The 24,439-nt window shown below is 35.1% G+C and overlaps 1 protein-coding gene across 3 annotated transcripts in view; it reads right to left on the bottom strand.

Moving 5' to 3' along the window:
• CUL3 (cullin 3) overlaps positions 1–24,439 on the bottom strand; it is an 84,770-nt gene that overhangs the window by 16,444 nt on the left and 43,887 nt on the right. For all 3 annotated transcript variants that reach the window (XM_045853263.1, XM_045853269.1, XM_045853277.1), the window contains 7 exons: positions 13,010–13,170; positions 11,907–12,021; positions 10,455–10,683; positions 5,800–5,945; positions 4,937–5,113; positions 3,552–3,722; positions 2,883–2,990 (listed from right to left, as the gene is read on the bottom strand). In XM_045853263.1, the coding sequence (XP_045709219.1) occupies positions 2,883–2,990; positions 3,552–3,722; positions 4,937–5,113; positions 5,800–5,945; positions 10,455–10,683; positions 11,907–12,021; positions 13,010–13,170 (1,107 nt within the window). The remainder of the gene's footprint in view (positions 1–2,882; positions 2,991–3,551; positions 3,723–4,936; positions 5,114–5,799; positions 5,946–10,454; positions 10,684–11,906; positions 12,022–13,009; positions 13,171–24,439) is intronic.

Here is a 24,439-nt window from a genome sequence, read left to right as displayed (position 1 = left end):
AGCTTTTTTAGATAAAAGGTTAAGGGGTCATATCTGAGTCACTTTTAAAGGAAATTCTAGGGTAATATCTCTCATCTCAGCTTTTAAGTATTTTTACCATCTTAACACACAAAATATTCCAATCCCATTCACATTTGAAGTACATTGAGAAACACTGTTTCTGCATGGAATTCACATTCTAACAACCTCTATACAGGACACTAGATCCAGTTTTACATGGTAGGTACTCTATGAGTATTTGCATAATAGATGACTATATCTAAAAATATATGCCAGGATTACTGTCACATTAGATATTTTCTTCTTTTTAAACAAATTATATTTTTAAGAAAATAAAAATAAAACCTATTAAAAAACTTCTGAAATGTGAATTTATTGGTAGTCACAGCTTGTTCTAAACCATTATTGCATTTTTATCTAACTTGAATGATTTAGTGATAGATTTCTAAAAGGAAGAGATGAGTTCATAAAATATTGTGAAGTATTCCATACTCAGATTTCTTCACAAATATCTACTAAATGATTACTCCAGTTTAAAGAGACCACAACTGGGAACCCTAGACGACACACAGATGAGCTGACCGCAGCAGAGACTGCTACGAGGTAGCAGAGAGGATGAACACGAACCGAGGAGGCTGGGAACTGCCGGTACCTGTGCAAGGAGGTGTGGGGGGGTTGGTTCAGCCCGCCCAAGTCTGCTCTCTCTTCTTTCATACACCCACACAGACTTAACCTTCGAGTCTTTTTTTTTTAATGCCACTTTTAAAAGAAGCCTTCTCTGACCACTCTTCCCTGCTCCCCAACAACTGCCTCTATGTCTTCTATCACCAGCTAAAGTGCTATGAGTTATCTTGCTTATCATCTATTTCCCAGATTAGAAAGTAAGCTCCGTAGCAGCAGAGGATTTTCCTTTCCTCACTATTTGAGGCCACCAAGCTTATATCCAAAGACAGAATACGACAGAGTCAAGTACAGGGAGGCAGAGGTGCCAGGAAAGTCTGTGAATAAATAGAAATATGATAGCAAGGTGGTTTTCCTGCCCCATTCACATTTTAAAAATAAGAACAGGAAAAAATAAACACTTAAGTTACTTTCAGTATAATACAGAAGATTTATCTAAAAGTGAATGGAAGAGCCACTCTCTTGATATATTTCAGCAGGTCAAGAAAGTTACCAAGAATCACCTGCTTGAGGACTAGTGATATTTTAAAAGTGCTCAAAGATTTCAGAAAGTTTAGGATGTATTTGATCACTTTGTCACTTTTTCATCAAATCTTTCTAAGTAGGTTAAAGATTAGGAGACTTAAGGCTTAAGGTCCTTAGCAGAAACAATTAAAAAAGTAACTGCATGCAAATAATGGCCTTTCAGTAAATGGGAGCTGCAACTAAATTAGCAGATCTGTAGTTCAGAGCCTCTGGAGAAGTACTCTGCTTACTATAGTTATTAGCTAATATTCTATTACACAATGAAGGATATATCTGAAAATTCACAAACTTCGTAACAGAAAACAACAGGCAAACAATCTGATGAAATCATCATGTTGAACAGTCACCCCACCCCGTAAATGAAACAACTGCAGCAGAATCATCAAGAGTCGAGAGTGTGATTTTCCTATCAAAAGGCCTTCAACTATCACAGGTAGTAAGACACTTAAAAAATAGTAAGGGTGCTGGATCCATCAGGAACAGTCCCTTACAGATGATTTCAGTAGTGTTTTTGTAGACCAGGTTATTTCCCCAAACCTTTCAATATGTGTAAAATTAGCAGAAGGAAAAAATAAACAGAAAAAAATTTTATCATATGAAAATGTAATCATATCAATATATTAGAATTAAGTACAAATTCCTAAATAGTCAGGAAAAAACAAACAAACAAAACCTCAAAAACAAAACCAACCCTAAGATAATCACATTATTCAGTTCTTGCCCACACAGATTTCAATATATCACACACTAGTATCCTTCCTGCTCTCAGCCATTCCCTGCTGTAGGTATTATGAGGGAAATCATTATATAACTACTTAAAATGCAGAGGGGCCACAAATCCCTTTGGGTGAGAATGCCTTCATATGTACTTGTCCGTTTCTACAGAATCAGCTGTTTTCACATATTTTGTTTGTTATGAGACTGTAGGACCATAGAAGGGATAATCTAGTATTTAAATATCAAAAAATAGCTCTCACTTTTTTTTAAATGATTGTGACATGTCTCAATTACCAAGTGATACAAAGTCACTAGAGAGAGAAAACTTTTAAAGAAAAACTGTGGAGTTCTCTAAACTTAAGGAAAAGTTAAAAAACAGTTTAAAAAATTCAGAACTTTATTAAATCCTCATAAACCCCCACTGGATTCCAAAGCCATACAGGTCACAGCTCATCCCTACTCTGGGAGTCGGAGTACAGACCACACTCACAACACACTAGTGTCAGTGTTCTATACTCAGCTTATCCCCAACTGATCCTGGCAATGTCAGGCCCATCTAGTATCAATTAAATATGAAGTAACAGAGACACAGCACAATGCTGGTGTAAAGTGAAAGGACGAGAACTATAACTCAGTAAGCTTGCCTAAGCTCAGTATTCTTTCCACAGTCTATAGTGACTATAATAGCAGAATCATGCTATTTATCACATTTTCAGCACATTCCTTTAAGTGGGGAGGATAAACTAAGTTTTAAAAGAATAAAAATTAACATTAATCGTTAGAAAAAGAGGTTATATGGAGAAAAATAGTTTTTAGACAATATATGTTGTTTCAGACTACACATGTTGACAATAACATTTAAAAAAACACCAGTTCAGTTATTTTACAGATAAAAATGCGTGTTACAAAAAACTTCATATTAAAACATACACATTTAAGTAGAAATTAGAGAATTTTACCCCAGTTGCCTGTAGATGTTGCCTGAATTCATCCATGGTTGTGTTTGAGATGCTCATATCCCTAAACATTCCTTCCAGTTTTGATGTGAACTGACATCCACATTCAGTCTGGGGAAGAAACCCACAAATAGACACAAATAAGTGATTGGTTTTTCTATGAGAACACACACAGTGAAATAAACCAGTCCATGTTACTGACGCCATTTCTAAATCTTCCCAATAGTTGCTCTATGACTACAGGTACGCAACTTTAGTGTGTTTAAAAATAACCAAAGATTTTAAAATGCAGATTTCAGGTCTCGTTCAGAGATTCCAACAACCTCACTGAAGCCAGGGTTCAGAGCTCTGCATTTTTAACCAGCACCCCAAGCGATACAGGAACAGGTAGTCTATGGGCCACACCTTTGTGACAGAACTCTACACTAATATTCCCTTTACTGTTTCCTTTGTACTAATCCGATCCAGATCTCCATAAATCAATTCCAGCAAACTCTGAATGTCTGAGAACTTGAACAAATGTAAGGACAGCCTGTGCAAAAAAATTCTAGCTTTATTAATTTATAAACTAGGTATTTTAAATTAATTAAATATTTTCTAATCAGATGTTGCTGGCATTTAATCAAGTGATAAACGTTAAGTGCACATCCTTGCATCTTATATACACCTTACCTTTAACTTAGATATCATATTTTTTTCAGAGTCATCAGAAACACTTTTATTTGTGAGAAGTCTCCTCGCCAAATGTTGTTTATAATAGCGTTCAAATACATCTTTTTCTTGCATAAACCTAAAAAGGACCATTGCTTTATCCAATATCGTTTCTACTTCTTGTTCTGTTAGCTGAAAAATCAATTAAAAGGCTATTCAGTAATCCCAAAATTTTAGTTATACAAAAACAGCACTGCACCTCAACAGTTTAAAAACAACACTGTGACAATGAACATAAATATCAAGTTGAGCCATGTCAGAAGGAGTGATTTCATTAGAGGAAGTGTCCCCTACTCTACACAGCAGCAGCACACCACAACTCTTACATCCTATTCTAGTGCAGCATTAAGCAGGGGCTGAAGTACAGTTCCATGCCCTAGAGGGCTACCACTGAAATGATACATGACTAGATTAAAGGATGACAAAGAACAGAAGAAATAAAATGGTAATGGCAAAAAAGAACATTTTATGATGCCTTTGCGTAACTTAGGCAGGAATATACATAGTCAAAAGACAGATATTTTCATGTTAGCTCATTCAAAATCTAAATTGTGCAAACAGAAAGGTAATAATTTGTTAGAATTTAAAGAGTAAAAAGGCCCCCTTTCCTTTATATTTTAAGTAAGGGAAAAATGATACTGTGGCACATTATATTAAGTTTATATTAAAAATATGGAAGATTAAACAAATGTGTCTTTTTTATCCTGTGTTCTTGATCTTCCTTTTGCTTGTTTCTGTTATAGGAGCCTGTAAAACCTGTGGCCATTTGTTGCTTTCCCTTTTGTCTCACAAATTCCAAGATGAAGTCAAAAAGACCAATTTATGTGTGATCACAATATGTTTAATTTGATTTTCTATGCTACAGTTAGCTTCCAAGATCCCAGACATAAAATAAAGGATTGAAACTGAGCTTCAGTATATGTTTTCAAACTATTTTCTGATAGTTAGTCTATCTACGCCCTTCAAATTCTTGACATCTAAGTATTATTTGATTCATAAACCGCCAAACCAGACGACAGCAACAACATTTTGTGCTGTGGATAACTGTTTTTTAGTTTATTATCTCCAGAGCTGATCTAACCCTCGCGGTCTAAAGACTTCAAGAACCAAGGCTGTGTAGCTGTTGGTTTTTACACATTAAGTGAAATGTCAAAGTACCTCTGGCCATTTCAAATACCTTAAACAATCCTTCACAAAAACCACAGCACACATCTAAGTACAGCAAAGGGCTATGCTTATTTTTATATCTACAAAATTTCCTAACTTTATACTTGATTTCTTAAGTTTACACACAATCTTCTACCTACGAGTAAAATTTAATGTATTTTCAAATATATTATACTTACCCCTTTGACTCCCTTTTTCAACTTATCATCAATAAATAATGAGAGGTATTCAGGGGACCTGGAGTTGAGGTTGAGAAAGTACTCAAAGTCACCAGCAATAGTTTGTTTAAAGAGCCGGTCATTATTAAATGATTCCTGGAGGAAGCGATCAAATCTACTCTTCAGATCCAACAAGCCCTTCCAAATAAAAACACAGAAAGTCAAGATACATTATTTTTCTAGAAACAATACACATATGAACATGCATGCTAATTTTAACTTCACTGGATATGTGTGTATTCAGTATTAAATTTTTAAGCTTATATCTAAGTCTATTAGAAATGTCAGTGATTAGAGAAGTATTCTATCTTCCATTTATGTATTGCTGCCAATGAATCAAAGAACGTCCTCACTTGTTACTCCTGATCATCTGTCCTTATTAAATGTGCAAATCTGAGAAAATTAGCTTTAAAAATGTACCTCAAAAGCCCATTCTTTATATTAAAACACAAGAAACTTGGAGCATAATTTATTCAGACTATTGCTTGAAAGCAAAACATTTTGACACAAAAAGTATTTAACACATTTTTTTAACACACTAAGGTATATGAATAGGTAGGTATCTAAAAAAGTGAAACAACAGCTTCCACTCTTAAGACTATTTAAACAGGGTCTTTGCCAGACAGAATATAAATGAGAAGCAGCAGCTTAGTCTGGCTCCCAGATATATACATATTTTGCAAAGTTCTAAAATATTTAAGTCTACCACTGGGAAAATTAAGCAAAAAATACATAATATATAACATAGTAAAAGTGACCTTTTTATAGCATTTGACAATATTCCTTTATCATAAACTTAGAGAGAATCTTCCATATTTACTTACCTGGATATAGTCAACGGGATTCTTTCCTTCGCCCTCCTCAGAAACTAGGGCTTTACCTTGTTCCCTCAAATAGGAACTCATACACTCACACATTGTTTTCAAACCATTTGGCACACGACTAAATAACTTGTACATGCAAGCAAGGTCTGCAATCAGAAAGAACACAAAAATCGGCTACATTAAAGATTAAGAAAAAATATGAATCTGTTCATGCTAATTTGTGATACTTAAAACTAAATTCTCCATTATAATCATTTGCTGACATGAAAAAATACTAAAAAACTCCCAGCAAAATTCCAAAAAAGAAAAAAAAACCCAGGATAATTAATGGTTATTATTGCAATTTATAAAATACGTGTTTTAGGTGAAACATTCTGAAAGCATCAGTAAAATGTCTCAGCGATTTTAGTTTACATGAAGAGATGCCCAAAAAACATAACAAAGCCACAAAAAATGAAAACAAATTTTGAATTTCTGCATAATTGATCCGATATAATTCTAATCTAGAACCTAATATTACTAGAAATTATGTATCAAAAGGATAACTTTAATTGTGGTGTAATTTGTAGTCAATGTTCATTAAAACCAATTAAAAAGTTTGGTCCTATAGCTATTTAAAAAAACATCTGGTCTTATAGATATTTTTAAGCATGACATCTCAAAAGTTCAAACAACAACCATGAAAACAAATAAAGTATACTAGGATTTACTTCATTACATATCATGGGAAAGTTTAAATGAAATTTATAGCATCAATTCCTATTCCTCAATATTTTCCTCAGTGCAAATCTCTAAGACTTCCCCAGGTGATGTCTTAGAGCCGGAGCCAGTATCTGTACTTTTAAAAATTGGTCTATCTCGCTATCTTGCTTTTATTTAGAATGAACACTTTAGACTCTGTCCACTTTTTACATCATTTTCACAAGATTAAAATGTGGAGCTGAAATAACGCTTTTCCATATCTAGGGTTTCTTTGAAATAAGAACTTACAGGGAGACTATAGTGTCAGAACTTTACGATGACATAAAAAAGCTTTATAATTAAGAACTTTAAAAATGGAGTTAAAAGAACAGTTTCTAGATCAGAGGCTGGTAAATCTTTTCTATAAAGTACCACAAAAATACTGCAGATCTATGAACCACACATGGTCTCTGTTGCTATTCAATTTTGCCAGTGTACAAGCAAGAAGCCATAGGCGATACATAGGTAAATGGGCATGGCTGTTTCAATAAAACTTTATTTATTAAATCTAAAATTTATATAATTTTATATATAATGAAATTGTTCTTTAAAAAAAGAATTCCCAACCAAACTGGTGGTGGCTCATATTTGGCAAACAAGCTGTAATTTACTAGTCTGGTATACATTTACAAGAGCAATTTAAATCCTAAAACTGATGTATGTATTTTAAAAATACTTAAAAGTTTTACAAAAAGGGCTCCTAAAATTATTCAGTAACTCACAGAAGCCAATTTTATTTAAAAATAAGTTTCCATCAATAATGCATGTCCAAAGTAATCTACATACAACAAAGCTTATAGTTTTCTCACATTTAATATAAAACCAAATTTCCCATGTTAAAAACAGGTATTACATATTTAACAATATAGACATACAAGGTCTGCCCAGAAAGTATCCAGCAATGTAATATGAAAAATAGAGACATTTATTGAAGGTACAAGAAGAACTGTACACAGGGCAATGATGCCTCAGTACTCTTCAAAGTAGGCTCCTTGGGACCTCACACAGTTCTCCCAACTGCTGTATCAGATGCTTTGTCATATTTTCTTGAATCTTGATGGTCTGAAATCTCTTCCTTTTTTAAAAGGTGATTTTAGTTTTCAAAAAAACCAAAAGCCACAGGGCACCACATCTGGGCTGGAGGGGGGATGAGTCACCTGGGTGATCTGATGTTTCGCCAAACAATTCTGCACGAGATGTGATGCAAGAGCAGGAATGCTGTCATGATGAAGCTGTCAATCACCAGGTGCCCATAGCCGTGGCCTTCTGAATCATCTGAACAGTTTCCGCAGAGGATTGTTCAAGCTTAATGCAGATTTGTTGCTCTACTCACTCAGTCATTTTGAATGCGATGGCCACACAGTACACATGCTCACTCCATGGTGTCTACCACCCCCACTGACTAGTAATAGTGAAGTCATCACTGTTCTTGGCTGCCAGGTTACATTCATGTCTCACAAACCATTCTAGTTACATTAACAGTGGTTGGACTTTTTCCGGACAGACCTCGTATACCCCAGTAAATCTGGCATTATCAAATACCTCTTAACAAAATGGTTTTCAACATATCTATTTTGTTTCTACTTCATTACAGTTTTCCTGAATTATATGCTATATTAAATTAAACTGTAGGTAAATTACTACAATTTCATTGGCTTTCACTATATATAAATGTATGGTGTAGTGGAGGATATGAATGAGAAAATAAAAAATACTTGGCATTCCAAAATTAAATATCATTATTTCTGTATACAATAAAACAATAAAACGAGATACCATTTGAACTTAACTTCACAGTACTATCTGCATCTGATAATCAATCCAGTTCATTCTCCATTCATGGTGGGAAAACTGTTTTCACTTTCTGATTTATGAGACATTTGGCTTCATAATGGTGAAGCTGTGCCCCTGACCTATTCTTGACATAATGCTCAAGAGCAGAGCCTAGCAAAATTAAGACATTTCACAATTAGTTTTCTAGTAGAAAGTCAGGAAATTGAAGCCAGGATTTTACAATTTAATTTTGAATCACAGAAGTTGCTTACTTGCTGAAAACATTAAGTGCTAAATAGAGAACTATGGTGAGTAGCTACTGTGGTATTTCTTCATTTATGTACTTACTGAGCACTCGCCGTGTATCAGGCATAGTTAATGTCATTAACCCAAGTCTCCATGCAGGTTACAGAAATAATGTAATTCAGGCACCACTAACCACCTCTCTCCATCAAACATTTTATAGCCCCTAACCTTCAGCCCATTGAATCTTCCCCCTCTCACACCTTCAAGGTAGGTAAGAAAGAACTGACTCAACAGTGGCTAAACAGTACACTGGAAAGCTGGCTGATTCTCATTCTGTTTAAGTAGAGGAAAACACTTTTCATAATGTCCCAATCTGCCAGGGACCCTTTAGATCAGGGGCCAAACTGCAGTCTATGGGCCAAATACAAATACAGCCCACTGTCTTTTTTGTACATCTTAGGGACTAAAAATGGTTTTCACATTTTTAAGTGGTTGAAAAGAAAATCAAATGAAAGTTTACAGAAATATAGTCAAGCTTATTCTTTTGTGGTATTGTCTACTTTCTCAATACCACAGAGCATAGAGGAGTAGTGGACTATCATATATGGCTCACACACCTAAATATTTACTATGTGTCCCTTTACAAGAAAAAGTGTGCTAACCCCTGATTAAGACCTTCAGGAGCAGCTTATTCTAGAAAACATGGCAAACATACTTAAAAATGCTTTTGTTTCTATAAAGCAAAAATAATTTTAAGCCTTTTTGCTTTTACAAAAATGGTTTACCAGAAGGGCCTTTTAAAAAAGTTAACTTTGGGGGTTTAATGGAAACAATAAAGTACAACTGTTCAGGAACTTATCGCATGTGCAGAAATATGTAACCATTTCAGAACACACAGCAAGGGTTCCCTGAGAGGAACCATGGACCAACCTCTCTTCTCATCATCTTTCTTTCCCATTCTCTTATATTCTCCTCTCTTGAAAATTATTCACTTAAATTTTCTTCTTTTCATTCCCTTCCTAGGTCATTACCCCAAACAGGCAATACATATTTCTTCTATAAGAAATAAATGGCTAAAATATCAATAAGACTTCATCCAACGAGCAGGAAAATAGAAAAGTACCATGTTTATTTTTTAATATCATACCAGCGATTTATTTATAAACTCAGTTTTACAGCAAAGGTTCAGAAATTCAGAATAAGGGAAACATGACTGTTTACTTATTTCTTCTAGGATACTTGTCACAAAACATGTTTTCAGGAAAATAAAGGTAAATAGCCAAAAGAAGTAAATGCTACAGTTATCTCAAAATATTTACTTTTATGCAATTCTCCTTCTCTGTTTTCAGTCTGTAACTTCAAAGTCCCCCAAACCAGTTTACTAATTTATCTAAATACATCAATACAAAAGACACCCATTTTTGCCTTTTTGGAACCTTTATCAAAATTGACTCCGACAATAGAGCCTACAAAACTTGTAAGTCTGGAACTTCGGATTTTAAAAGAATCACAAAAACTACAGGACACTATATGGGAACAGAGTCCAAACCCTTTCGTATATATAACACCAAAGTTCAGGAATAGATGAGAAGCTCTCTGGCCTCACCAATATTAGATTTAGCTTCTGGGTTAAGAAAAACACAAACTGAGGAGACTTAAGATGAAAGACAGAAAAAAAAAGCCATTTGATTCACCAGAAACATCTAAAATCCTCATTATTATAAAGTTTTACTATGAAATACCATCAAAGTAACAAATAACAAACTAATGCTAGACATACACAACTTCTTGAAAACTGACATTGTAACCTATTTTAATTATAGGAAAATAAAAAAATTACTGAATAATTGGTAGAACTATAAGAATTTAACTGTTTTTCAACTGCTAAGACTTACCTTCTGTCTTTCCATTTTTTAACATATGTACTAGCCCAGAATTCTCCATTTCTACTATAGTTTTCATGTGCTTGGAAATGAGTTCCCTCTCAACCACCTTTACAATCGGCTCTTCAGTTGATTTGTCAAGGCAGTGCATCACTCGTTCTATTTCTTCATTAATTCTAGCTTCTACTTTCTTTATATATACTGAAGCACTGTTTTCTGCTAAAAATTTCTGGCTTTCCATCTGCAAATAAGAAGCATGATTCTTTAAAAACATAAAACCAAAATGTGTTTCTGCTTTTAACTAGGTTTCTGTAGTGTTTATCACAAACCAAATTAAGTATCATAAGCATTATTAATATTTTAGTTTATTACACATGTTCATATAGTCTGAGTTATATATATCCTTTAAAAGGCATCACTTACCCAAGACCAAATGAATACCCTATCCTTAAGCAGTGTTTTAAATGCCAGCCAGTGCACTCCTAATAGCAGAAGTAAACACATGCCAGAATACAGCACCTGACTCCAAGTGAGAGTGGCAACTTCTTCTTTGATCTGTTTTAATGTAAAATTATGCCTAGAAAGATCCATCATGTTCATCACCGAGTTTTGCTGGAGTACTCCTACATACCAACATCCTCCTGCCACCCCACTCCCAGTCTCAAAGGAGTATATATACTGAAGTTGGAGAAATAGAGCTTTTAAGTATTAAGCTTGTCTGCTAACACCAGCCTTACAGAAGTTCTACTAAATTACCAACGTTAACCCAAATGATTTAAACCTATTTGAAAGTAGGATTAATGAACATATCTAAGAATTACATAATAAAAGATACACTGATGTGAACTATGTACAAATTTAGTTAACACTTCTTACCCTAACAAAAAGTAGTTTTAATCCTAGAAAATATGAAGTTTCTAAGAACTAACAAACCAAACAAAAATCTTGGTGAGACCATCCTGATAAACCCTGGTTACTATTACTTTATAAATACTGTCTTTTCAGTTGGTGTTTGGGTTGTATATACTGCCACAAATTTGCATCAGCTGTACTTACTGACCTATAATTTCCCAATAAACAGTCTGTAAGACATATGCACTATGGGACCATGGGTATTTCTACATTTATTTTGCTAGTTACTGAACAGTGCGACTTCTTCAGTGATGCACTGCCTATTAACTCGTGGTAAATAATTTGCAACATATAAATATAATAAAATGTTAGTTATGTCTAAGTTTATATGTTTTATAAGATAAAAAACAATGTGTCTTAAGTTCAAACTCTTCCATTTGTTTTCAATGAGTTCCTTCACTGAAATGTGAGAATGTGGGTAGTTATGCTGAAGCATGTTTTTGCACACTCCTCTCCCTCAGTAAAAAAAGGTCAAGATATTCAAATTAATAACCACATTCAGTAACTTTAAGAACATCTTAAAAGAGCACTATTTATATCTTCACTGATTACCTGAAAAAATTCTGCAGACATTTCCAAAAAAGGAGCCTCAAAATCTTCTTCATAGACGGATCGTCCTTCAAGGCCTAAAATCATTAACATCTGGCAAGCATTTCTTATTGCGCCTCTGTCAAAAGAAGTTGAAACCATTTGAAAATCAAATTATATCAAAGACTCATGTAAAAAAAAAAAACACAACAGTAGTAGCTAGAGTTTCAGAACGTTTTTTAAATCAAAGTGACCAATCTCCCAGAAGCGGCTTCTTTATAACATAAGGCTCTAAAGTAATTTTATTTGGAAAGCATATCTTGACTGCACAGGTATTTATCTAAAGTTGTTCTCATGTAGTGATTACTTAAGCATTTTACAGAAATATGTTTAAAATGTGCCAATATTTGTGTATTTAAAAGCAGTGAGAATAAAAATGCTGCTTATTAGGAAGCAGGGAGGAGGGAAGGAGGCTGTGTTGCTAGACAGAAATTTTTGTACCAAGTGGCTTTTAAGCAATCCTGACCAAGCACCAAAGCTGAAATAAAAAGACTAGCAAAAGTCTTCATTTAATAGCTGCTTTGAATAGAGAAGCAGAGAAAGCAGTTTTGTATGTTTAAGCCACTCTAGCTGGCATCACAAAAATGGCACTCCAATCATGCTAGAAAGGGAGAAGGGATATGACAGAACGGTACAGTAGTTCTTAGTCATTTTAGACTATGCTCAACGTTTTCATTAAATATGTTAAGAATGAAGGCTAGTCAAAAGCCCTTAAAGAAAAAGACAAAAGAAAAACAATGTTATCAAGCAGCTAAAAAAGAAGAAAAAGAAAGAAAGGGACAAAATGCCAGCATAAAAAATACATGAAAAATTGAATGGGGAGACTAACGGCTGATTTGCTTTAAAAAAGTACACCAAATGAAAGCTTAGGGTGGCCTCTTCTAGCAAGAGAAGTATGCTTTTAAGTCAACATCTACGTATTTTTTGTTAATCGTGATATGGGCTTTCAAGAATTTTCATAATGTGCTAGGCAAACTTTTATTTATTTTAATAAAATTTTGACAGCAAATGGATTCTCAGGATATAACTGCTAAAAACCAAAGCTCAAGTAAAAAGATGATTAATACCGGTCTACAACTTCTCCTTTCCGCTCTCTTGCAATCATATCCAATAACGTTTGTCGTAGATGATCCCTAATACACCCATAACGTACAACTTGATCTCGAAAAATAATTAATCCTAAATTGTAGACATTCTCCACATTATTTTGTTGTACATATACACGGTCCTGCAGGGAACAGAAAATCATATAAACATGAGCACAACTGAAGACATAACACTCACCGTGAGCTACAAAAGTAAAGGCAATGCAATTCCAAAAGCAGTCATTTCAGGTGAGAAACACTTCAAGCTATCTTAAGCAACATGGAATTTTCTACTAGCCTCTAAATTATATAAAAGTAGGACTTTACAATTTACAATTGTTTTGAAATGAACGATGGCTGTATTGCTCACTTACCCTAAGAAAAGAGGAGAAAACAGCAAGCACACACCCGGAGAGGGGCCCAGGAGAGGAAGCAGAGAGCAGGAGAGAAAGGCGGACGGCCACACAGGCAGAGCTTCCCTTCTCCCCAGAGTCACGCCAGGCCCTAACATGGCTCTTACTTTGTGAAATACTCTACCTGAAAACAATTTTCTATGAAGTAAAATTAAGACCCAAATGATTTAAGTTGATTGCATACTGGTAAATATTAAAAGGCTTTCAGGCTTATAGCAGAGCAGCATTAAAACACCTCCAGTTATTGTCATTTTAAACAGATTACTTACTACTAGCCATCTTATTTTCAAGTTCTTATCAATGTGATTACAGGCGTCTCACTTTCTAAAGCTCAGGTAATCCAGAACTGGCTATCAAAGTCCTATTTTGGTCATTATTTCAAAATACATATTTACACCAAAATACACTGAAATAAAACTACTGATCTGAACTCACAAAAGGATTAGTAATAGAATTCCTTTCTGTTTTTAACCAGAAGCTCTCTGGTCTGTGAACTTCCTAAAATTATAAAATTGTGTTTGTTCATACATAAGTACTTTGGAAACAGAGCTTTCACTAGATTCTTAAAGGCATCTGTAATCCCCAAACAGTTAAGAACCACTTTAAACTGTGGTCCTTGAACTTTGAAAAGGAACACTGGCATTACAAGCAGTATCAAACAAAGCTACAAGGTGAACATGAACAGAAGTTCTACCATATTAGCGATGCAACTAAAATGATATCGATCAACCTTCCAATCAATTTTGACTAAATTCTCTATGAGTAACACTCTTTTCATGCGACATCCTTCTCCAATCTTCTTTTATTTATGTCACATAATAGTACATAACAAATGGATACAAGGAAACTTGCTCTTTTATTAGCACCTTTGGTGCTCACATTTTCCAAGTCCTGATATCAACTTTAGTGAGTTCAAAATTTCCACTGATGATTTTTCTGACAAGTTCTTGAGCTTCACAAGACACTAAGTACCAAGATTCCCACTGAGCAACTCTTTCTCCCTTTTTGATGGCTCTCTGTTTTCCATATACTGAAGCTAGTCTTTCTACTCATGACCTTCAGACCCTAGTGTATGTTATAAAATTCCCTCATTTAAGAGTACAGTTCAATAATTTACAGGGAATTTCTACAGTTGCATAACAATTGCCACAATCCAATCCTAGACTATTTCTATCACTACCCGCCCCCCAAAATCTTCCAAGCCATTTGCAGTCAATCCCACCCCAGAACCCTTGCTTTCTCTTTCTACACATTTTCTTTTCTAGACATTTCATAATTGGAATCATGTCATCTTCCATATCTGACTTTTTACTAAGTATAAAGTTGTTAAGGTTCAATAATGTAATATGTATTTCACTCCTTGTTAGTGCTGAATAGTATTCCACTGTATGGATATACCACCTTTAGTTTATTCATTCATCAGCTAAAGGGTATTCTGAGCCATTTCCCGTTGTCTACTATGAGTAATGTTGCTATGAACATTTAGGTACAATCTATTTGTGTACGTATGCGTTCAATTTTTCTTGGATAAGATTTTTAGGAGTAAAAGTACTGAGAGGAACATGAAAAGTACCTATTTTCTCTAAAGTGAAAATATCAGTTATTAAAAATTTTTGAATATGAAAGTAAGAGACACAGAGTCAGGAATTCTTCATATAATTTCCATCTCTACCATTAGCTGGCTGTGTGTCAGCTGATGTTGGAGCCAAGCTTCGAATGTTTAAGTCCATGAGAGACAACTGTGGGGAAGGGAAATACAGATGTTGTAGCCTGAAAGCTAAACCTTTGTCTTTTAATGTTAATGTAAGATTCTCAAGGTGTAGGTAATGATTATAGTCAAATGGCATATAATATTAACTCTGAAATTTGATTATAGATCCCAGAGGGATACTAAATGGAGAAGGGAAAACCCACAAACTTGAGTGTGGCTATTTAAATTAGTAATACTAAAGAGTCATTTATATTATATGTTTAGTATGTATGATTAATTACCATCAAGCAAAGTAAGAGCTACATGCATATACCACATGTTTATGTGCACATATGTTAAACAGATGTGCGTGCACACCTTTAACAATAAACCTGTGATGTGTACATGAAGTATGAAAATATTTGCTAAATGAAAATGCTAAATATGTGTATTGCTTATTAACACAATCAGCCTATGGGTAACACAATAGTATTTTCATAATACTAGTTTCTAATAGGAACCTCTCTTTGTTAAAGTACAATCTCAAAGTACAGATAAGAAAAAAATCATCCCAAGAGAAAAAAATATTAAACATAGCATAAAAATAATATTTTAACCTCAGGCTTTTTAACCAAAATGTAGTTTGTATGAGTCTAACACCAGTCATTTATCTGTTGAAGACAGCTCAGCAAAGGTAGAAAGTTGATGGATGCTTCTATCTGCCTTTTCAAGCCAAAATGCAGCCATTTTAAATATAAAATGTTCTGAAAAACATGTTTGAAAGCCTAATGTCTGAATCAAACATCAGATTTACTAAAGAGAGGTGACTTCATCTCCACAGAGATAAGCTACATTTTAAATCTCTAAATTTATTATTCTCTCTCAGGAGTTGCTAACCTGCAGTGTGCGGGAACCTTCACAAGCTAGATGGACGAGGGGGTGGGGAGTGATCAATGACGGAATCATTTCATCACTCCTGTTTTCAGAACTGGGAAACAGTCAGACTGCTTTTGCATCTGACTTCATCTGTGCAATTAACTCGATAAACCAACCTAGAAGCACTTCATCTGTAATGCAACATCCACCTCACAATCTTAATTCTACTTATTTCCATTTCTATCCTTGATAGAACAGCTTTTATTAAGACCAACTTCCCTGCCAAGAACAACTATAAAAGTGAGATTCAAGAAAATTTAAAAGTACCACCTGTTTAAAAACACGGACTAGGACAGGCAGATCGCTAGGAGCTGAGCAGAGAGTTGCAGTCTTGCTTGCTCCTACTACAAAAAAAGAGGACCTAAGCCAGCGGATGTCCACGTAAAACCTCTGTGGCAAATACCTACTCATAACCTAGGACTCTTCACAGTCTCAGTTGACAAGAGGTTATCAGTCTACAAGACCGCAGGTATTACTACTACCACCATCTAAAAACGATTTGTCTGTCCCCCTTAACTAATGGCTTCTCCAAGATACCCAATCCATCAAGACACCTAAATATTTAATGTATGACAGATCAAACTCAGCATGCCAAAAGTATTTTTAGGGGTGTCAAGATGTGCTAGGTAAAAATACAAATTTTATGAAAGCTAAACCTGTGCAAAGTCAAGGAGTGACTTTGTAAGTGGCTACACAGCGTCACCACTCAGAAACTGGTATTAAAAACAAATCAAAATAAAGCAAAAAATCTGTTAATGAAGTCAACTCTTACTAGTTAATTTACCTATAAGAAATGGTTCAGCAAATATTTTTAACCAACCGTCATTATGCCACAGAAAAGCAAAGTAGGGTAAATGGCTATTGGGCACAGTAGCCAATGAGGCACCCAAGGAAAGAAATAAATTATAAATTCTTTCACAGTATCACTCATATCTAGTGTCTCACTGAATAATGTTTTCTTACGAAACTAAATCGGTACTTGGGAAGCAAATTCTAAAACTAACCTTTTAGAATTGGTCACATTCAATTACAAAACTTGCTAGTACAACCTTAAATACAATAGTCCTTTGTCTTTTTATAAAGTCTAAGGGAGCTCTTTATAAAATCTGTGCTTCGAATACAAGTAGTTCAGTACTTTCAATAATACCACTAATGAAACAAGGGCAGTTATGGATTACTACACATTCGTCTACACTTCCCTGCCTGGTCCTTACAGTGGTCACTGGGAGTTATTTATTTAGGCAAAGACCCACAGAAAACAACAAGCGTTGGGGAGAATACAGAGAAATTGAAGGTTCTGAGAAAAGCAAGGTCTTAGAGAAATAGTTATATATCTGTGTGCATAGTAGCATTATTCAAACTAACCAAAGAGTAAAGACTACTCAAGCGTCCACTGACAGATGAATGCATAAGCAAAATGTGGTACATACATACAATGGAATATTATTAGCCTTAAAAGGGAAGGCAATTCTGACACATGCTATAACACAGGTTAACTCTGAGTCACACTGGAGGTCAAATGCAGAGACAGGAAGTACAATGGTGGTGACCAGGAGCTAAGGGGAAGGGGCAATGGGGAGTTATTGTTTAATGGCTACAGAGTTTTAGTTTGGCAAGATCCAAGTTCTGGAGATGGTTAGAGGTGATGTTTGCATGGCAGTATGAATATACTTAGTATCACTGGACTGTACACTTAAAAATAGTTAAGATAAATTTTGTTATGTGTGTTATACAACTTTTTAAAATCCAACTATTTAAAAGCATCAAAGAGCAACAAAGGCAACCTGGACTTGAGGGGTCCAGATTCTGGAGAAAAGCCCAGTATACTGAGAGGAGCCCCACATTCACCTTTTGTTCCCCTGGGTCATTTGTTGTTTTTGGAGAACTGGAAATAGGGGACCAAACAGAAAGTATCAAGCAGCTAAGACTTATAAGGGACCAAAGACGGAAGAGGAGAGAAATCAGAAGAACCAGAAATTCTGCAAACAATTTTGATCAAGATGTTCACTGACACACATAACCTAAGCGTGGATGAGGTACCAAACCACCCAACAGCAGCACTGGGAAAGGAGCTGGATCGAGACTGCTGGCTGACTTGCTGAGGCAAGGAGAGAAAAGCTGGAATTCAAGGCAGAGTAATGTGTAGAGCAAACTGGTAAACACCTCAAGCTTTTTGCTGAGACCCCAGAAGGTCTATTCCCTGAATAAAGACCTGCCTTGGAAATAGAGGCAAACTAAAAACAGCCCAATCTTACTAACAAAGCCTAAATAAAGGCCAACTTCAACTAAATTATAGTGATCTGCCCATACTGTGCCTGCCTGCAAAAGAAAATTGCATTTCCTTTAAAGATAATATTATCCAAGGTCTCCACATTTTTCATATACAGTATTGGTAAAATTACCAGGTTTGTTCCCCCACCAAAATAAAACACCCCAGGATCAAATGTCTGAAAACCAAGAGGAAAAAACACACAGGGAGTCTAAAGTAGTCTAAAACTCATTCTATCTAGGAAGTAGTTGAAAACAAAACTAATATAAAGTAAACCACAAGTCAAGGACCTATGTTGTAATCACTAAGATAACCACTAAAATAATTTTAGAGTAATATATAAAAAGCAGCTAATGGGGAAGGATGATAATGGGACAATAAAATATACTTGATACTAAAGAAGGCAAGAAAGCCGGGAAAGCCAATAAAGAACAGGTGAGACTAAAATTAAAAAAAAAATTAGTGGGATGGCAAATTTAAACCAAATGTACCAATAATTACATTAAATGTAAATGAAAATTACTGTAAATGATGGGGTTAAAAGGCATGTTACTGTTTGGTGCTTACAAGTGACACACCTTAAATATAAGGACACAGAAAGGGTGGAAAGAAAAAGATGGGAAGAAATTTGCCACACAAACATTAATCAAAAGAAAGCTCATATAGGTAATACTATACAGAGCAGACTTTTAATTAAGGCAAGAAGTATTACTAGAGATAAAGATATTTCATAAAAGAAGGCAATTCAATAGAAAGATAAAACTATTCCAAATTTATAGTCACTCCAAATATATAAACTAAAATGAGAAATAAATCCAAATTTACAATAAATGATATTACAAATTTAAAGATTTTAACATTTCTTAGTAGCTGACAGGACAAGCAAAAAATATTTTTAGTTAAGATGTGAAAGATTTGAACATGGTTAATAAATTCAACCGAACTGATATGTGTACAACACTATGTAACTTGCAGACTGAAACACTGGAATTAACTGAAATTTAAAACTTTTCTTCAAAGATACCATTAAGAGAGAGGAGGACAAGTCCAGAATGAAGACAGTATTTCATAATACATCTATCTGAAAAATAACATCTATCCAGAATATATAACTTCCACAAATTACAAAAAAAAAAGGCAAAAAAGTTTGTGTTCGTTAAGTTATGCATCAACAAAAATGTTTTAGAAAATTAGAAGAGGACTTTCAAATTGGTGTAGGGCTAGTGTAGAGCATCTGATTTTTTGGTGAGTTTCTAAGTATCACAACAATGGTTTTAAATAACTTCTGATGACAACTAGGAACATAAGTCCTAGCCATTTTTTTCAATGAGTATTTTAATATCAGACTTAAAATTATTGATAAAAAGCACAGAATACAAAAGATCGCAACGTGCTTTGATAACTCAGAACAGTGACTCTGCACCAGTAATGCCACACCACACTGCTGTGCCAGAGGGATTTTTAAAACATGCAATAAATACCTGAGGGGCACTGACCTCTTATCCCTTAGACTGTCACAGGGATTTTTAAAACATGCAATAAATACCTGAGGGGCACTGACCTCTTATCCCTTAGACTGTCAAATAAAAAATGACAACAGCCAATACAACAATAAACGTCCAGTGTGAAGGAATCAAAATTACACCTATTTTTTTGGTCACAATGGCAAATCTTTTTTGGTGTGCCACAGAATTTTACTAATTAGTTTATGTGTGCCATGAGATGAAAAAGGTTGAAAGTCTCTGGTTAGCTCAGAGATAAAGTCAGTGTTCTTAAATCAGGCTCTGAAAACAGGGTTATCTGCCCAAACAGATGTCTACATCATAAAATTTCCCAATGACAGAAGAACTTGGAAAAAGAAAACACAGCTTTTTAGAACAAGGGCTTGATACATAATACAGACTTGTATACTTTCTGAATGAATGACTTTACCTTCATAAGCACAAAACGTGAATCAATGTTAGTCCAACTCAGCGTAAATTATCATATGTAATTTATCAGGGTAAATGATCATACTCATAAGTTCTGTTAAAGCAGAGTCAATATATGTAAGTCTTCTGCATTGAGGTGAAGACTGTGAGCTTTGGAATAAAAAAAATTCACTACTCCAGTTATGTAGTAACTGTGTGATTGTGGCAAGTTAACCTCTCTAATCCCAGTTGTTAATCTAACTTCAGTTTATTAATTCACAAAATTGAGAATATAATACTCACCTGGAAGTTCAGGTATTTAAAACATCTTGCACAGGGATACAGCCATGTGGTAAATGATATCTCTTGTTATGTATTCGGAAAAGTATTTTTACTTTTTCAAATAAATAAAAAAAGTTATTGCTTTCCCAGATTATAATAAAAAAAAAACTCTGAGAATTAAATAAATTAATATGCTTAGGCTGTGAACTGCTATCTGCTATTATAAGGAATAGTAGAACTGGGTAGACTCATAGGCAACCAAGGCTCTATAAACCCACCTTAAGAGTTGCTTAAGACATTTCATCAACTTAATAGTAGTAACCTACCCACAGCTCCTGTTTCCCTTCGCTTTCAGTTTTAAATGGTGTGAAACTTCAGAGCTGAAAGAGCTCTAAATTTAAAATGATCTAACCAACGCAACTTCCAACCACATCCCCTAGGTAGGTTTGAGGAAACCAACACATTAATCCTTGAAACTGCATACAAAAGGGTGTGTGTGTGGTGCATAGATGCACACATGTATCTTCCAGGAGAGGACCCATGATTTTTGACCATTCTCCAAGGGGTGTGTAACTCCCAGAAGAACCAAAGCTCTTACCCAAAAATTTTATTTTCCTTGTAAATAAGGAAACAAGTGTCTTAACCAGAAAGGTTAAATGACTTTAGCAAATTAATGACCACGTATGAACTAAAGCTTACTGTCTCTTAATTCATCATTAAATATTTTCCTCACTACTCCAAATTTCCTATATATATAGTATTGGGAGCTTCCCCTTTATGTACAAAAGTTTCACTTCCTTTATTACATCAAGAAATACATGCTCTATCTCTGACTGTACCACAGGGCCTACACCTTGTGCTTAATATATACTTGCCTCCCTAAACTCAATGTCATGGACTGTTGGCTATACCATCACTGTGCACACACAAAAACAGTTCACAGGTCACAGTAACCACAGTGTTCGTGGTTCTATTAATTTGTTTGAAACAGACATTGAGATGGAAGGCAATGAATTCCTAATTGTCAAGTACAACACTCTTAACCTTTAAAATATTATGATGATGCCCTGGTTTTATTTTACATAAAGGTCTAGTGCTTGGCTTTTGACCTAACCATAAAGATGTCAAGGTCTTACACTGTCAGCCACAAACGCAAGAACTAGAGAACATATGGGGAAAGCCTGTCTTGAACAAACCACTCTTGCAAAAGCAGCCATTAAAAATACTAAACAGGTGTGATGCTTAACAGCCCAAAAGCCACTGGACCCATTTTCTAAGATATCATTTTGAAAGCAGAGGAAGTGCCAAGATTCTTAAGCAAACTATCTGTGCTCATCCAGAATACAGCTACTTTTCAAACTTCCCTAAATGTGTAACCTAGAACATTGGAAAAAAGAAATGTTTCTTGAACCTAAAACCATCAAAATCTATAGAAAAAAAATACAAACTCACAAATTCCACCATCTCCATATTCTCATCCTATTTCTGACTTCCAGGGACATACAAATCCTTAGTAGCTTCAGCAAATAATTTACATTTCTCACAACTCTACTCCTTGACATTTATTACCTTCGGTAACTTTAACATTCATAATAGTGGCCAATCTGACATAAGTCCTTACAGATGCCTTAATTTTCATCTCCCATTTTACTAGGATTCCCTGCCCCCTCCCCCATATTGATACAGGCAAATCCTGAAACCCATCATTAGAAAACATCAAACATTTCTGGCACTGAAGATATTTTCCTCCCACTTCCCCTTACTTTATTGTAGTTTGACAAACCTGCTCCTCATGCTCACTGGATCTTCAGATCTATTGATCCCTAATACCTAATACCTCTATTTCCTAGAACCTTAGGATTCACTTGCCTACTTATTAAAACAGTCCATGATCATTTCATTAATGCCACTAGCAATCAGAATTCTCCCCCACACCCTTAGGCAACGTCTATCACTGGCTTTCCCTTATTTTGAATATTCTTCTCTGAGATGTCTAAGTACCTTCAGAAAAAGCACAAACTCTGCTGCCTGCCTCTACTATATGAAATTTGTGCCACCTCACCTAAATTATCCTCTCACAACCACAGATAATCCATTTGTTTATAGATAGCTGACCCCAGCAGAGGAGTTATTCCAAACTTCTCTCTTGTATTAATTTCCTACTGCTGCTAAACAAATTACCAAAAATTTAGTAGCTTTTATATTCTCTTAAGAGTTCTAGACTAAAATCAGTTTCATTGGGTTAAGGTCAGGATGACTACAGAGCTGGTTCCTTCTGGAGGTTCTGAGGGGGGAATCCACTTCCTTGCCTTTCTCAGCTTCTGATGACCACAGGTATTCCTTGGCTGCAGCCTCCCCCATCTTCGAAGCGTGTCACTCCCATCCCTGCCTCTGTCCGCACACTGCCTTCTCCTCTGACTCCCATCTCCTGCAACCCTTTGGTAAGCACACCGGGAGACCCCTTTGGGGGCCTACCAGAACCACCTAGGACAATCTCATTTCAAGGCCCTTAACCTAATCACATTTACAAAGTTCCCTTTACCTTTCAAGGTAACAATCATTAGGTTCCAAAAATCAGTCATGGACATATTCGGAGGATCATTATTTAGCCTACCCCATTCCTCAACACCTCACATGGCTGTCACCCTAAACGGATGGTCCCACCTCCGACTTTACTTGGAAGAGCATCAGAAGAGTTTTTCAGCTCCTCTCCACAAAGCTGTTGCTACGTTCCACCTCACCGTTTTACCCATCCTTGATGACTTTCCAAATGCTTCAAAAGAAGTACTGACCCTCTTTCCTAGATTATCTTTCCCCTACGATTTTGAATTTACAGTCTCTAATCTTTAACCTGAAATACTCTATCTTGCTGTTCATAAAAATGACCAGAAATACAGACAAATTCAAGTAAAAACATGAAAATATCTTTGAAATTTACCATCATTTTAGGCAGAAAATTCCTCTACTAACCATCCATTAACCTACATATCACAACAGAAAACCCTTTTTTCTCTTTCCTTTCCTGACATGAATTCTAATTGCTCAAAAATAGCTTAGAGAATACCACCCATAATTTCATCCTGATGTTGTATAATGTTTAATGGGAAAAAACAAACTGATAATCTCAATTTATTGATTATACCAATAATTAAAGTTACTTTATAACCTATAACAAACTTTATAAAATATTTAATTTTTCCCACAATCATTAATCTTTTAAATAATTAAATAATTAAAGCTGAAAATAAAGGTCATACTGAGCAACCTCAAACCAATCTTAGAAGTTTAATATGTTAACTGTTCTTTTATGAACAGAATGAACTTAAAATAACCAATTTAAGTAAAGCAGAGATCACAAACTCTACTGCCTTCAGAGTCTAAACAGGTAATGCAAGTCTCAAACACCAGGAAGAGGTGGAGTGGCAGAAACTGGAGGTCACATGTTTCATCTAGAGGCATAAACATTTTTTTTTTTTTGAAACACTGAACCTGCCAAACAACAAAGTTATGTGGGACAAATTTTGACCAATGGCTGCTTCCATGTAACCTGTGAATACATTGTCATTTTCAGGAGTTAGTGCATCCCAAGGTACCCATACATTGGGGCTCATGGCACTTTAGACACAGATACCCCTTGTTAAAGTAAAGTCAGCTGGCTGAGTAGGTGGTAGGTGGTAGGTGGGTAGACACTGAAGTATCTTCTCTCCTTCTCTGAGCCTGAGATCTAAAATTCCAACAGTTAGAACTAGTATTCATTGGAAGAAGAGATCTGTTTTGTCTCCATGAAGGTATAACCAGAACACTTCAAGTATATGCTCTAGCTAGCAGGCAATGTGACCAAAAGTAATGCAGACATCGACTACTTTTTTGATTTTTAGACAACTAAAATCACTTATTTACTTTGACTAAAAT

This window comes from Phyllostomus hastatus, unplaced genomic scaffold (assembly GCF_019186645.2).
Source record: "Phyllostomus hastatus isolate PE091 unplaced genomic scaffold, TTU_PhHast_1.1 phas_contig_137, whole genome shotgun sequence".
Lineage (NCBI taxonomy): Eukaryota > Metazoa > Chordata > Mammalia > Chiroptera > Phyllostomidae > Phyllostomus > Phyllostomus hastatus.
This window is presented reverse-complemented; position numbering and strand designations above follow the sequence as displayed.